The 15489-nt window shown below is 37.1% G+C and overlaps 1 protein-coding gene across 2 annotated transcripts in view; it reads right to left on the minus strand.

The window, feature by feature from the left end:
• The window catches only part of GABRA3 (gamma-aminobutyric acid type A receptor subunit alpha3), a 388210-nt gene that overhangs the window by 79812 nt on the left and 292909 nt on the right, over positions 1 to 15489 (minus strand). For both annotated transcript variants that reach the window (XM_059158037.1, XM_059158036.1), the window contains exon 6: positions 10094 to 10176. In XM_059158037.1, the coding sequence (XP_059014020.1) occupies positions 10094 to 10176 (83 nt within the window). The remainder of the gene's footprint in view (positions 1 to 10093; positions 10177 to 15489) is intronic.

The raw sequence follows: 15489 nt of genomic DNA on the forward strand, positions 1-15489 counted from the left end.
CAACATAGTACTAGAGGTCCTAGCCTCAGCAATCAGACAACAAAAGGAAATTAAAGGCATCCAAATTGGCAAAGAAGAAGTCAAACTATCACTTTTTGCAGAGGATATGATTTTATATGTGGAGAACCCAAAAGACTCCACTCCAAAACTGCTAGAACTTGTACAGGAATTCAGTAAAGTATCAGGATATAAAATCAATGCACAGTAATCAGTTGCATTTCTCTACACCAACAGGACAGAAAAAAGAGAAATTAAGGAGTCAATCCCATTTACAATTGCACCCAAAATTATAAGATACCTATGAATAAACCTAACCAAAGAGGCAAAGAATCTATACTCAGAAAACTATAAAGTAGTCATGAAAGAAATTGAGGAAGACACAAAGAAATGGAAAATGTTCCATGCGCCTGGATTGGAAAAACAAATATTGTGAAAATGTCTATGCTACCTAAAGAAATCTAAATATTTAATGCAATTCCGATCAAAATACCTACCATTTTTTTCAAAGAAATGGAACAAATAACCCTAAAATTTATATGGAACCAGAAAAGACCTCAAATAGCCAAAGGAATATTGAAAAAGAAAGCCAAACTTGGTGGCATCACAATTACGGACTTCAAGCTCTATTACAAAGCTGTCATCATCAAGACAGCATGGTACTGGTAAAAAAAACAGACACATAGATCAATGGAACAAAATAGAGAGCCCAGAAATAGACCATCAACTCTATGGTCAACTAATCTTCGACAAAGCAGGAAAGAATGTCCCATGGAAAGAAGACAGCCTCTTCAATAAACGGTGTTGGGAAAATTGGACAGCCACATGCAGAATAATGAAACCGGAACATTTCCTTACACCACACACAAAAATAGACTCCAAATGGATGAAAGACCTCAATGTGAGACAGGAATCCATCAAAATCCTTGAGGCAAACACAGGCAGCAACCTCTTCGACCTCAGCCGCAGCAACATCTTCCTAGGAACATCGCCAAAGGCAAGGGAAGCAAGGGCAAAAATGAACTATTGGGATTTCATCAAGATCAAAAGCTTTTGCACAGCAAAGGAAACAGCTATCAAAACCAAAAGACAACTGACAGAATGAAAGAAGATACTTGCAAACAACATATCAGATAAAGGGCTAGTGTCCAAAATCTATAAAGAACTTAGCAAACTCAACACCCAAAGAACAAAGAATCCAATCAAGAAATGGGCAGAGGACATGAACAGATATTTTTGCAAAGAAGACATCCAGATGGCCAACAGACACATGAAAAAGTGCTCCACATCACTCTGCATCAGGGAAATACAGATCAAAACCACAATGAGATACCACCTCACACTAGTCAGAATGGCTAAAATTAATAAGTCAGGAAATGACAAATGCTGGTGAGGATGTGGAGAAAGGGGAACCCTCCTACACTGTTGGTGGGAATACAAGCTGGTGCAACCACTCTGGAAAACAGCTTGGAGGTTCCTCTAGATGTTGAAAATAGAACTACCCTATGACCCAGCAATTGCACTAGTGGGTATTTACCCTAAAGAAACAAACGTAGTGATCCGAAGGAGCACATGCACCCGCATGTTTTAGCAGCAATGTCTACAATAGCCTAACTATGGAAAGAATCTAGATGTCCCTCAACAGATGAATGGCGTAAGAACAAGTGGTATATATATATACAATGGAATACTATGCAGCCATCAAAAGAAATGAAATCTTGCCATTTGCGACAACATTGATGGAGCTAGAGGGTATCATGCTCAGCGAAATAAGTCAATCAGAGAAATATGATCTCCCTGATATGAGAAAGTGGAGATGCACATGGGGGGTTAAGGGGATAGGAGAAGAATGAATGAAAGAAGATGGGATTGGGAGGGAGACAAACCACAAGTGACTCTTAATCTCAGAAAAGAAACTGAGGGTTGCTGGGGGGAGGGGGTTTGGGAGAGGGGGGTGGTGTTATGGACATTGGGGAGGGTATGTGCTATGGTGAGTGCTGTGAAGTGTGTAAGCCTGGCGATTCACAGACCTGTACCCGTGGGGATAAAAATACATTATATGTTTATAAAAAAATAAAAAAATAAAAATTTAAAAAATTGTTAATGCCCAAGTAGTTAAGCTTTTAGGAAGCTATCTTAACACCTGCAAAAGCTGACAAATATTTGTTACACAAATGCTCCTATCAATGTCATTTACAACAACAGAATATTGAAATTATCTTAATATCCAAAATACAATATTTTGTAGTCACTAAAATATATTGCCTAAAGGATAATTATACATGTATATCCAAATATCATAAATATATTATCAAAAGGCTCAAAGTAAAAAAAAAAAAGGTTTATCAGTTTTGTCAATCTTCTCAAAGTACCAACTTTTAGATTCTTTGATTCTTTTTAATGTTTTTCTATTCTCTATTTAACTTAATTTCACTACAATATTTATTATTTTCTTCTTCCTACTTGCTTTGGATTTAGATGGCTTTTTTTTTCCTAGTTTCTTAAAGTAGGTCAGATTATCAGCTTTTTATCATTCTTTTTAATATATGTTTTATAGTTATAAATTTCCCTCTGAACAGTGCTTTAAGTTGATGCATTCTATAAATTTTAGTTTACTGTGCATCATTTTCACTCATTTCAAAGTATTTTCTAATTTCCCTTGTGATATCTTCTTTGACCCATTCTTTATTTTGGAGTGCACTGTTTACGTAGGAGTGCATGTTTCAACACATTTGTCAATTTCTCAATTTCCCTTGTTATTTATTTTTAATTTCATTCAACTAAACACATTTTGTTTTATTTTAATACTTTTAAAGTTACTGGGTCTTGTTTTATGGTCTTACATATGGTCTACTCAGAAAAATGTTCTGTGTGCTCTTGAAAATAATGTGTATTTTGATGTTCTTGGGTAGAGTGCAGTATGTTTGTTATATCTAGTTTGTTTAAATTTTGTTTAAGACTTTTATTACTATGTTAAGGTCCTGTCTAGTGAGCTATTGAAAGTGGAATAGTGAAATCTTTAGTTATTACTGTTAAGTTGTCTGTTTCTCCTTTAAATTTTTTCAGTTTTGCTTCATGTATTTTTGGGGTTCTATGGTTAGGTGCATATATCTTTATAATTATGATATCTTCCTGATGGATTAGTCCTTCTATTATTACAAAATCTTCAAGGCTTCTACAGAATCCAGACATAGAGGTTGGGAATAGGGGTCCCTGATTTCACCAAGAATAAACACTTCTCTTGAATAACACTCCTCGAATTGCCGTGAGCCTTTGGTGAGGGTTTGAAGAAAGTTTATTTAGAAAATTTTGAGAAGTTCTCCTTGGTTTTATGGAAGAGGTTTTCAGAAGTCCTTACTTTACCATTCCAGAATTGTTTCCTTGTTAGAGATTATTTTTCCTTATTTTATTTTGTTCATTATTTTACTTTAATTTCAGTATAGTTAACATAGAGTGTTACATTAGTCACATGGCAGGATACAAAATCAATTGCATTTCTATACAATAACAATGTGACTGAAGAAAGAGAAATTAAGGAATTAATCCCATTTACAATTGCACCAAAACCCACAAGAAACCTAGGAATAACCCTAACCAAAGAAGTGAATGATCTGTACTCAGAAAACTATAGAACACTTATAAAATAAAAATGAGGAAGACACAAAGAGTTGGAAAAACATTCCAAGCACATGGGTTGGAAGAACAAATATTGTTAAAACTTCTATGCTACCTAGAACAATCCATACATTCAATTCAATCTCTGTCAATATACCATCATCACTTTTCACAGAGCTAGAACAAATATTCCCAAAATTTGTATGGAACCAGAAAAGATCCTGAATAGCCAAAGGAATGTTGAAAAAGAACACTAAAGCTGGTGGCATCACAATGCCAGACCTGATGCTCTATTACAAAGCTGTAATAATCAAGACAGTTTGTTACTGGCACAAAAACAGATACATAGATCAGTGGGATGGAATAGAGAACCCAGAAATTGACCCTCAACTCAACAGTCAACTAATATTTGACAAAACAGGGAAGAATATCCAATGGAAAAATGATAGTCTCTCCAATACATGGTGTTGGAAAAATTGGACCGTCAGATGTAGAAGAATGAAACTGTACCATATACTTACACCATATACAAAAATAGACTCAAAATGGATGAAAGACCTAAATATGAGGCAGGAATTCATTTAAATCCTAGAGAACACAGGCAGCAACCTCTATAACCTCAGCCATCACAACTTCCTGTTAGACTTGTCTCCAAAGACAAGGGAAACAAAGGCAAAAATGAACTATTGAGACTTCATGAAAATAAAAAGCTTTTGCACTGCAAAGGTAACAGTAAACAAAACCAAAAGACAAATGACAGAAAGGGAGAATATATTTGCAAACATCTTATCAGATAAAGGGCTACAATCCAAAATCTATGAAGAACTTACCAATCTCAGCACCCCAAAAACAATTAATCCCATCAAGAAATGAACAGAAGACATGAACAGATATTTCTTTGGCCATACAAATGGCCAACAGACATGAAAACACATTCCACATCACTTGGCATCAGAGAAATACAATTCAAAACCACATTGAAATATCACCTTACATCAGTCAGAATGGCTAAAATTAACAACTCATGAAATGAGAGATGTTGGTAAGGATGTGGAAAAAGGGAAGTCCTTTTACATTGTTGGTGGGAATGCAAATGGTGCAGCCACTCTGGAAAACAATATGGAGGTTCCTCAAGAAGTTAAAAATAGTCTACCCTATGACCTAGCAATTGCTCTACTAGGTATTTATCCAAAAGACACAAACATAGTGATTCGGAGGGGCACATGCACATCAATGTTAATAGCAGTAATGTCCACAATGACCAAAATATGGAAAGAGCTCAGATGTCTGTCAACAGATAAATGGATAAAGAAGAAGTGGTACACACACACACACACACACACACACACACACACACACACACAATGGAATATTACTCAGCCATCAAAAGAATGAAATCTTGCCATTTACAATGATGTGAATGGAACTAGAGGTATTATGCTAAGCAGAATAAGTCAGTCAGAGAAAGAAAATTATCATATGATCACACTAATATGTGGAATTTAGGAAACAAAACAGAGGATCATAGGGGAAGACAGGAGAAAATAAAACAAGATGAAACCAGAGAGGGAGACAAACCATAAGAGATTCTTCTTTTTTTTTCTGAAGATTTTATTTATTTATTTAACAGATCATAAGTAGGCAGAGAGGCAAGTAGAGAGAGCGGGGGGAGGGGATCAGGCTCCCCGCCGAGCAGAGAGCCTGATGCGGGGCCCAATCCCAGAAGTCTGGGATCATAACCCGAGCTGAAGGCAGAGGCTTTAACCCACTGAGCCACCCAGGCATCCCCATAAGAGACTCTTAATTATAGGAAACAAACAGGGTTGCTGGAGGGGAGGGAGGTAGGGGAATGGGTAACTGGGTGATAGATATTAAGGAGGGCATGTGATGTAATGAACACTAAATATTTTATAAGACTGATGAATCACTGACTTCTACCTGTGAATCCAATAATATATGTTAATTAATTGAATTTGAATTAAAAAATTGAAAAAATAAACCTATCCATTCAATTCTGAATTGTAGATATGTATTTGTCCATAAGTGATTTCTAATTTGTTCTTTATAGATTCCAATTTTCTGCTGAAATTCTTTTTTTAAATTTCTTTTATCTATTTTTTTCTTCTTCTGTCTTTTTTCTTGAACATATTAACAACAGTTTTTAAAAGCCCTTGTCTACAAACTCTGATATCTGGGTCACCTGTTGACCTATTTCCATATTCCATTTCTTTTTGTTTTAAAATCTTGGTTTTAGGTTATATGGTCCTGTGTATTGTTATGCTTAATGATTTTTTTTTATTGAATTGCAGACATTGTATAATAAACTTAGAACTTTTCAGATGATGTTGATTTCCACCAGAAAGACCTCTTTCTTTCCTTTGCTAAACAGATAATGTGGGAAAATTATTACCTTAATTCTTTCAAGGGACTGAGTTGAATTTTAGTTTTGGTTAAACTTGGTATGTCTCTGCTGCTCCCTTGTAACTAGGACATAGTTTCTCTAGGGATTTAAACTAAGAGCCTAGCATGCCTTCTTTTTTATAACATTGGGAGTCTGTAGGAAAGCCAGCTTTACTTTTCAGAAGTTTTTATATTGCTTTCTTAGCCTTATGATTTGTGCATATTTAAAATTTAGCAATTGAATTGAGACGGTTATTAGCCAAGAGTTTGAGACCTTCTAAATCTCTACTTTTATCACTTTAGCTCTCTGTGACCATGAAAACTATTGCTTCCCCCCCACCCCATCATCTGGCAATAGTCCTATGTTTAGGGCCAAACTTGAATTATAAGCTGAAATTCATGGCCAGAATTGTCAACTACCACAAAGAATGAAGAAGATGAAGTTCACAAATTCATCTACAAGAAGTTCCACCCTTTCTCCAGAACTTTTGTCTTTCAATCCTCATTGCTTCTACAGTCCTAGGTTTTCTAATTGTTCATGACACATGTTCACCCACAGTCTTTCTCATTATTTTTGCCAATATCACTGTAATTTGAGCTATTATAATTTCTCATCTGAACTATTGCAATATCATTTTAACTGGACTTCCTTCTTCTGTTCTTCCCATATTTATATTTTTTTAACAGAGTGTCCATAATGATTCTTTTAAGGCACTACAAAAAAGGACTAATATCCAAGATCTATAAAGAACTCCCCAAACTCAACACCCAAAAAACATATAGTCATGTCAAAAAATGGGCAGAAGACATGAGCAGACACTTCTCCAATGAAGATATACAAATGGCTAGTAGACACATGAAAAAATGTTCATTACCATTAGCCATCAGGGAAATTAAAATCAGAACCACCTTGAGATACCACCTTATACCAGTTAGGATGGCAAAGATTAACATGGCAGGAAACAGCAAATATTGGAGAGGATGTGGAGAATAGGGAACCCTCTTACTCTTTTGGTGGGAATGCAAGTTGGTGCAGCTGCTTTGGAAAACAGTATAGAGATTCCTCAAAAAATTAAAAATAGAGCTTCCCTATGACCCATCAATTGCACTACTGGGTATTTACCCCAAAGATACAGATGTAGTGAAAGGAAGGGCCATCTGTACCCCAATGTTCATAGCAGCAATGGCCACAGTCACTAAACTGTGGAAAGAGCCAAGATGCCCTTTGAAAGATGAATGGATAAAGGAGGTACGGTCCATATATACAATAGAATATTACACCTCCATCAAAAAGGATGAATACCCAACTTTTATATCAACATGGACAGGACTGGAGGGGATTATGCTGAGTGGAATAAGTCAAACAGAGAAAGTCAAATATGGTTTCACTTACTTGTAGAACATAAGGAACAACATGGTGGACATTAGGAGAAGGAAAGGAAAAGTGAATTGGGGCAAATCAGAGGGAGAGATGAACCATGAGAGACAGTGGACTCTGTAAAACAAACTGAGGGTTTTAGAGGGGATGAGTGTAGGGTCATGGCTGAGCCTGGTGGTGGGTATTAAGGAGGGCACATATTGCAAGGAACTCTGGGTGTTGTATATAAGCAATGAATCTTGGAACACTGCATCAAAAGCTAATGATAGGGCAGTTCTATTTTCAACATTTTGAGGAACCTCCATGCTGCTTTCCAGAGTGGCTGCACCAGCTTGCATTCCCACCAAAAGTGCAGGAGGGTTCCCCTTTCTCCACATCCTCGCCAGCATCTGTCATTTCCTGACTTGTTGATTTTAGCCATTCTGACTGGTGTGAGGTGATATCTCATTGTGGTTTTGATTTGTATTTCCCTGATGCCGAGTGATATGGAGCACTTTTTCATGTGTCTGTTGGCCATCTGGATGTCTTCTTTGCAGAAATGTCTGTTCATGTCCTCTGCCCATTGACCCAGCAATTGCACTACTGGGTATTTACCCTAAAGATACAAATGTAGTGATCCAAAGGGGCACATGCGCCCGAATGTTTATAGCAGCAATGTCCACAATAGCCAAACTATGGAAAGAACCTAGATGTCCATCAACAGATGAATGGATCAAGAAGATGTGGTATATATACACAATGGAATACTATGCAGCCATCAAAAGAAATGAAATCTTGCCATTTGTGGCAACGTGGATGGAACTAGAGCGCATCATGCTTAGTGAAATAAGTCAAGCAGAGAAAGACAACTATCATATGATCTCCCTGATATGAGGAAGTGGTGATGCAACATGGGGGCTTAAGTGGGTAGGAGAAGAATCAATGAAACAAGATGGGATTGGGAGGGAGACAAACCATAAGGGACTCTTAATCTTACAAAACAAACTGAGGGTTGCTGGGGGGAGGAGGGTTGGGAGAAGGGGAGGTGGGGTTATGGACATTGGGGAGGGTATGTGCTTTGGTGAGTGCTGTGAAGTGTGTAAACCTGGTGATTCACAGACCTGTACCCCTGGGGATAAAAATATATGTTTACAAAGAATAAAAAATTAAAAAAAATTAAAAAATTAAAAATTAAAAAGAAAATTTCTATCACCTTTGGAAAAAAATAAAAGCTAATGATATATTCTATGGTGACTAACATAACACACAAAAAAGTGCATTCTAAACAGAAAAAAAAGAAAGAAAAACCTAAGTCAGATAATGTAATCATTTCGTTCCAAATTTCAAACCACTCCTCACTTTTTCCTCACTTCTTTCCTAGTGCTTTCCCCTTTACTCTATCCACCCATACTGGATACTTTGATATCCCCTGGAGAAGCCAGACACTTTTCTGACTTAGCTTCTTATCCCTGGATATTCCCTCTACCTGGATCACAGTTTCCTCTAATATCTGCATTGTTAATACTTTTACTACCTTAAAATTTCTGCTCAATTGTCACTTTTTTAAGAGACCGATGGTGATTACCCAATTTTAAAATTTCAGTGGCAACACCTATCTTCCACTAAGACAAGACTGATTCCCCTTATTCTGTAGTAATTTTATGTTTTCTTACAGTGATTTTCACTTTATACCATACTTTATATGTTACTTTTTAATCTGTTGTTTATCTTTCATCATCACTCTCTCCTCTATAATATAAGTTCCACCAAGACGGGGTCTTTGTTTTATTCATGGATGTACTCCAAATTCCTACAATAGAGCCTGGCACATAAGAGAAAATTCATAAATATTTAACAATGATTGAAAAAATATGTCACATGTAACTATTTGTATATTTTCAAATGTACTTTCTACTTCAGAATATAGAACTAAATTTAATTTAGACACAATCAACACAGACCTTGGTATATTGTTCAGATGATTCCCTATATGAAACTTACTCTAAAATTTTTAGAGCTAGAAACTCACTCAAATTCTATTCAATTTTGATTTTTCTAATTTATTTGAAAATGGACTATATATCTACTCATTTATCTTTGAGATTTACAGTTATTGGTAAAGGCAATACTCTGTAAAAATGAGAAAATCTCCAGAGTCTCTTTCTATTTACCATTTACTGTAGAGAATTAGATAGAATGATGAGATACAAATAGAATAGGCATTTCAAAAATAAAAGCACCTTCCCTTTTGGGATCTTGTCTTTAGGAAGCTGCTACTGTACTCTAGATTAACTTTGTCTTTTTATTCATTCGTCCATTCGCAAGTTTTTATTTAAATTCCAGTTTGTTAACATACAGTGTAACATTAATTTCAGATGTTACAATACAGTGATTCATCACATATATACAATATACAATGCCCAGTGTTCATCACAGTGTATTAGCTCTGTCTTACTAGATATTCTGGACAATTTAGGAAATAGAAGTTATTATTTTAATCTAATGACAGAAATGAGTCTGAAAAGGTGAGATAATGTTTGTTTTCTACAAAGAAAAGTATTAAAAGCTAAGTCTCCTCTCCTGATCAACCCCAGTTCCCTTCCCCACTCCCACACCATCCTGAATTCAAGGCTTCAGCTTTAGAAACTACTAGGGGATAGAACAGGAAATATACTATTTCTTTCAGAAGAAGATCAGGTAAATAGAAAGTGAGAAAATACATACAGCTTCCAAACTTCAGTGGGCAGGCATGCACATCCATAGGAAAATCTTCCAAATGCATGGGGCACTCAGCATGAATTGTTAACCTAAAAGAAAGGAGAACAGAAAATGACATTAAGCCAAAATGAATGGTGGTAAACACACAGCTGAATGTCCATTCGCCAGCAATGGGGTGCTCCTAAGAATAGTGGGATTTCATTTATATTGAGATTGAAGTCTTTATGAACACAAAGGATGAATTAAATGAACTAGAAAGCCTCTCAAAGCAGCATTCAGATTTTTAGATCAGATTTGAATTCCACCTTACCACCTTTAGAAAAACAAATATAATTATCTGCCTTACCTGAGCTCCCTCACCCAGTCCTCCTTGAAGAAATCTGAAAACACCAGGTCCTGACTCACTCACTCCTTAATCATTTATTAAATAATTTTCAGCAGGCGATCAAGTGAGTTAACCAATTGAAAGACTGCACTGGGAAGGAGAGATGAATATCTTCACCTTGATAATGAACTGGTATGAAAGATGACTCTGCTGCTCACAGCAACTGCTATAGTTTTGTTGAAAGAGATGACTTTTGGGGAACACATATTCACACTTGTGCACTCATGCATGTGCACATGCACACATGCATGCACACATGCACGTGCACATGGACACACACACACACACACACACACACACACACAACTGGCCAGGAAAAAAAAATGCAAAGGTTATGGAGGACATAAAAAACCTCAGAAGTTAAGTCTAAAGAGCTCATGTTTTCTTTATAGGAATACCATGTAGGAGAGACTGCATGGATTCTTCAATGAAAATTTGGATGGGGTATGATTTACCATGCCCACATATTCATTTTCCTGCCTTAGTCTGCTTAAATAATCTATTCTAAGATTTTCCCTCTGATTTCTTTAAAGAATTTTTAGCCTCAACTTACCTTGGCCTAGATAGTTGCCTCTGTGTAGAAATAGGACCTATTCAACAGAAATTCAGAGTTCTTTGGAGCCAAGCTCTGATGGGTTATTTCTAGCTAATCAGTATATCTCTTGGTTATACTAGATTCCACCTATGTCATCCTCTTCAAGTTCTAGGGGACTAACTGGCCAGCATCTCCAATCCTAGTTAATTGTTAAACCTGATTCATCATATTATAATTCATATAACACTTCACAAATGATCAGAGGAGCAATACTAGATATTGTACAAAGCAGGCTGATTAAAACAAACATGCTCAAGTGTGTATTAGCAAAAACTCCAGACTAAATGGCAGAAACCAAGCGTATGCTCTTCAACAAATACTTATTCATCTCTTATTTTTACTTCTCCCATATAAACAGTAAAAGGAACTAGAGAGCAAGTGTCCTTGCAGATCTAATTAATCCTTTCAATATTTATAAAATGTTCCATGTGTCTTGGACAAAAGCTTAATTTTCAAGTCAGCCTGCAATATCTCAACAATCCACTTTTATTCTTAAGGTATAAAGGGGGTTCCTTAATTCAAAGAATTTGACACACAAATAATGTATTTCATTGAGAAACCTGTTCCTAGTGTTGGATAGTTAAAAGATTCCATGAGGCTTTAATAAATAAATGAAGGGGGTGGGATTATGGACATTGGGGAGGGTATGTGATTTGGTGAGTGCTGTGAAGTGTGTAAACCTGGTGATTCACAGACCTGTACCCCTGGGGATAAAAATATATGTTTATAAAAAATAAAAAATTATAAAAAATAATAATAATAATAAATAAAGTTGTGTTCCTTCTTTCCACTTACATTAGTACTTCCAAGATACTGCCTTTTATGAGTAATGCCAAGGGGAAATTACTTTATGTCTACCCAGCAATCCTGGGGACATGGCAAATAAGACCACAACAAATAGATTATCAAAGCAAGATGCACAGGGCACTGATTTCTGATTAAGAGCAGAACTGATTTATATAACATTTGTATCTTCCTTCGCATATACATCTTTCCCATCATACCTAGGCACAGAGCAGAGAGGAGAAGGCAGATAATGAAGGCAGGGAACTTCACAAGCCAGATTATGCTGTGCTCTTTTCATTAGTTCTGAAACACATCCTAATGCTCTCTGACCTCCCATGTCATACTGTCTTCCCTTCTTCCTTTCTTCTTTCTCTTTAATTTGTTACAACTTCCAAAACCCCCTTCAAGTTTTTCTACAGTAGAAAGCAGCGTGACTATTCTCAGGCTAATATCCTCATCACTACAGTCTATATCATAAACATATCTGTCCCCTCCAAAACCTTCCTTCCACCCTCATTATTATTACTGTTTTTATTGTTTTGTGTGACAAGAGCACTTAACATAAGATCTGTCCACTTAGCAATTTTTTTTTCTTTTCGGCATAACAGTATTCATGGTTTTTGCAGCACACCCAGTGCTCCATGCAATCTGTGCCCTCTGTAATACCCACCACCTGGTTCCCCCAATCTCCCACCCTCTGCCCCTTCAAAACCCTCAGATTGTTTTTCAGTCCATAGTCTCTCATGGTTCACCTCCCCTTCCAATTTCCCCCAACTCCCTTCTCCTCTCCATCTCCCCATGTCCTCCATGCTATTTGTTATGTTCCACAAATAAGTGAAACCATATGATAACTGACTCTCTCTGCTTGACTTATTTCACTCAGCCTAATCTCTTCCAGTCCCGTCCATGTTGCTACAAAAGTTGGGTATTCATCCTTTCTGATGGAGGCATCATACTCCATAGTGTATCTGGACCACATCTTCCTTATCCATTCGTCCGTTGAAGGGCATCTTGGTTCTTTCCACAGTTTGGCGACCGTGGCCATTGCTGCTGTAAACATTGGGGTACAGATGGCCCTTCTTTTCGCTACATCTGTATCTTTGGGGTCAATACCCAGTAGTGCAATAGCAGGGTCATAGGGAAGCTCTATTTTTAATTTCTTGAGGAATTTCCACACTCTTCTCCAAAGTGGCCTCACCAACTTGCATTCCCACCAACAGTGTAAGAGGGTTCCCCTTTCTCCACGTCCTTTCCAACACATGTTGTTTCCTGTCTTGCTAATATTGGCCATTATAACTGGTTTAAGGTGGTATCTCAATGTGGTTTTAATTTGAATCTCCCTGATGGCTAGTGATGATGAACATTTTTTCATGAGTCTGATAGCCATTTTTATGTCTTCATTGGAGAAGTGTCTGTTCATATCTTCTTTTTTTTTTTAAGATTTTATTTATTTATTTGACAGAGAGAGAGAGAGAAATCACAAGTAGGCAGAGAGGCAGGCAGAGAGAGGAGGAAGCAGGCTCACTTCTGAGCAGAGAGCCAGATGTGGGGCTCAATCCCAGGACCTGAGCCGAAGGCAGAGGCTTAACCCACTGAACCACCCAGGCGCCCCCTGTTCATATCTTCTGCCCATTTTTTGATATGATTGTCTGTTTTGTGTGTGTTGAGTTTGAGGCATTCTTTATAGATCCTGGATATCAACCTTTTGTCTGTACTGTCATTTTCAAATATCTTCTCCCATTCCATGGGTTCCCTCTTTGTTCTGTTGACTGTTTCCTTTGCTGTGCAGAAGCTTTTAGCAAATTTTTAAGTATACCATAGAATATTTTTAACTCAGAAATGGATCTGAGTAGACATTACTCCAAAGAAGACATACAAATGGACACAGGTACATGAAAAGATGCTCAGTATCACTAATCACCAGGGAAATGCAAGTGAAAACGACAATGAGTTATTACCTCATACCTGTTAGATAGGCTATTATGAAAAAGACAAAGATAACAAGTATTGATGAGGATGTGTATAAAAAGCAATCCTGTGCACTATTGGTAGGAATGTAAATTGGTGCAGTAACTCTGGAAAACAGTATGCAGTTTCTTCAAATAATTAAAAATAGAACTACCATAGGATCCAGCAATCCTATTTTCGGGAATATATGTCCAAAGTTACTGAAGTCAGGATTTCAAAGAGATATCTGCATTACCATATGCATTGTAGTATTATCCACAATAGCCAAGACATGGAAGAAATATAAGTATCCATCAATAGGTGTATAAGAAAATGTATATACATATAATGGAATATTATTTAGCCTTAACAAAAGAAAGAAATCCTGCCATTTTAAACCACATTGATGAACCTAGAGGACATTGTGCTAAGTGAAATAAACAAGACAGAGAAAGATGAATACTATATGATCTCCCTTATATGTGGGATAGTCAAACTCGTGGAAGCAGAGAGTGGAATGGTGGTTACCAGGGGCTGGTGGGGAGGGAATAGGAAGATATTAGTGAAAGGGTGCTAGGTTTCAATTTTACAAGATGAATAAGTCCTAGAGATCTACTATACAGCAAACAGTTTTTAGTGGGCTTTTCAAGAAAGGTCAGGGCCCCTCAAAATGTGGCATTCAGGTCACAAGGACTCAGTTCCACTTCATGGTTTGGCCTACTTTGATTCTTATGCAACAGTGAGACAGGAAGTAAGAGACAATCCAGGAAATTCCTTTCTTTGGGGGTAAAAGATACAGATAGAAGGGAAACTTCATTAGCCCTGCATATATGCATACAAGTGTACACACACCCCCTCCCCTCCATTACTGCTCTTATTTCACTGTGCTTTGCTGCATCCTGGCTCCCTTATCACCTTACCATTTTCTGTTCAAAACTGGTTTCTATTTCACCACCATAAAAAGTTAGTTTTATTACTACTATGACACCCTAACTAGTCTCTGCTATCACCCTTTCCTCTTACAGAATATTCTCTACACAATAGTCTTCTAATGCTTCCTCATCTATTTTTTTTATATATATAATTTTTTATTTTTTATAAACATATATTTTTATCCCCAGGGGTACAGGTCTGTGAATCACCAGGTTTACACACTTCACAGCACTCACCAAAGCACATACTCTTCCCAATGTCCATAATCCCACCCCCTTCTCCCAAACCCCCTCCCCCCAGCAACCCTCAGTTTGTTTTGTGAGATTAAGAGTCACTTATGGTTTGTCTCCCTCCCAATCCCATTTTCTTTCATTTATTCTTCTTGTACCCACTTAAGCCCCATGTTGCATCACCACTTCCTCATATCAGGGAGATCATATGATAGTTGTCTTTCTCTGCTTGACTTATTTCGCTAAGCATGATACGCTCTAGTTCCATCCATGTTGTCGCAAATGGCAAGATTTCATTTCTTTTGATGGCTGCATAGTATTCCATTGTGTATATATACCACATCTTCTCATCTATTTTTTAAAGATTTTATTTATTTGACAGAGAAAGAGAGAGAGAGAGAGCACACAAACAGGTGGAGCAGCAGGCAAAAGGAGGAGAAGCAGGCTTCCCGCCGAGCAGGGAGCCCAATGTAGGGCTCAATCCCAGGACCCTGGGATCATGACCTGAGCCAAAGGCAGATGCTTA

Source organism: Mustela lutreola, chromosome X (genome assembly GCF_030435805.1).
Source record: "Mustela lutreola isolate mMusLut2 chromosome X, mMusLut2.pri, whole genome shotgun sequence".
In the NCBI taxonomy this organism is placed as follows: Eukaryota; Metazoa; Chordata; class Mammalia; order Carnivora; family Mustelidae; genus Mustela; species Mustela lutreola.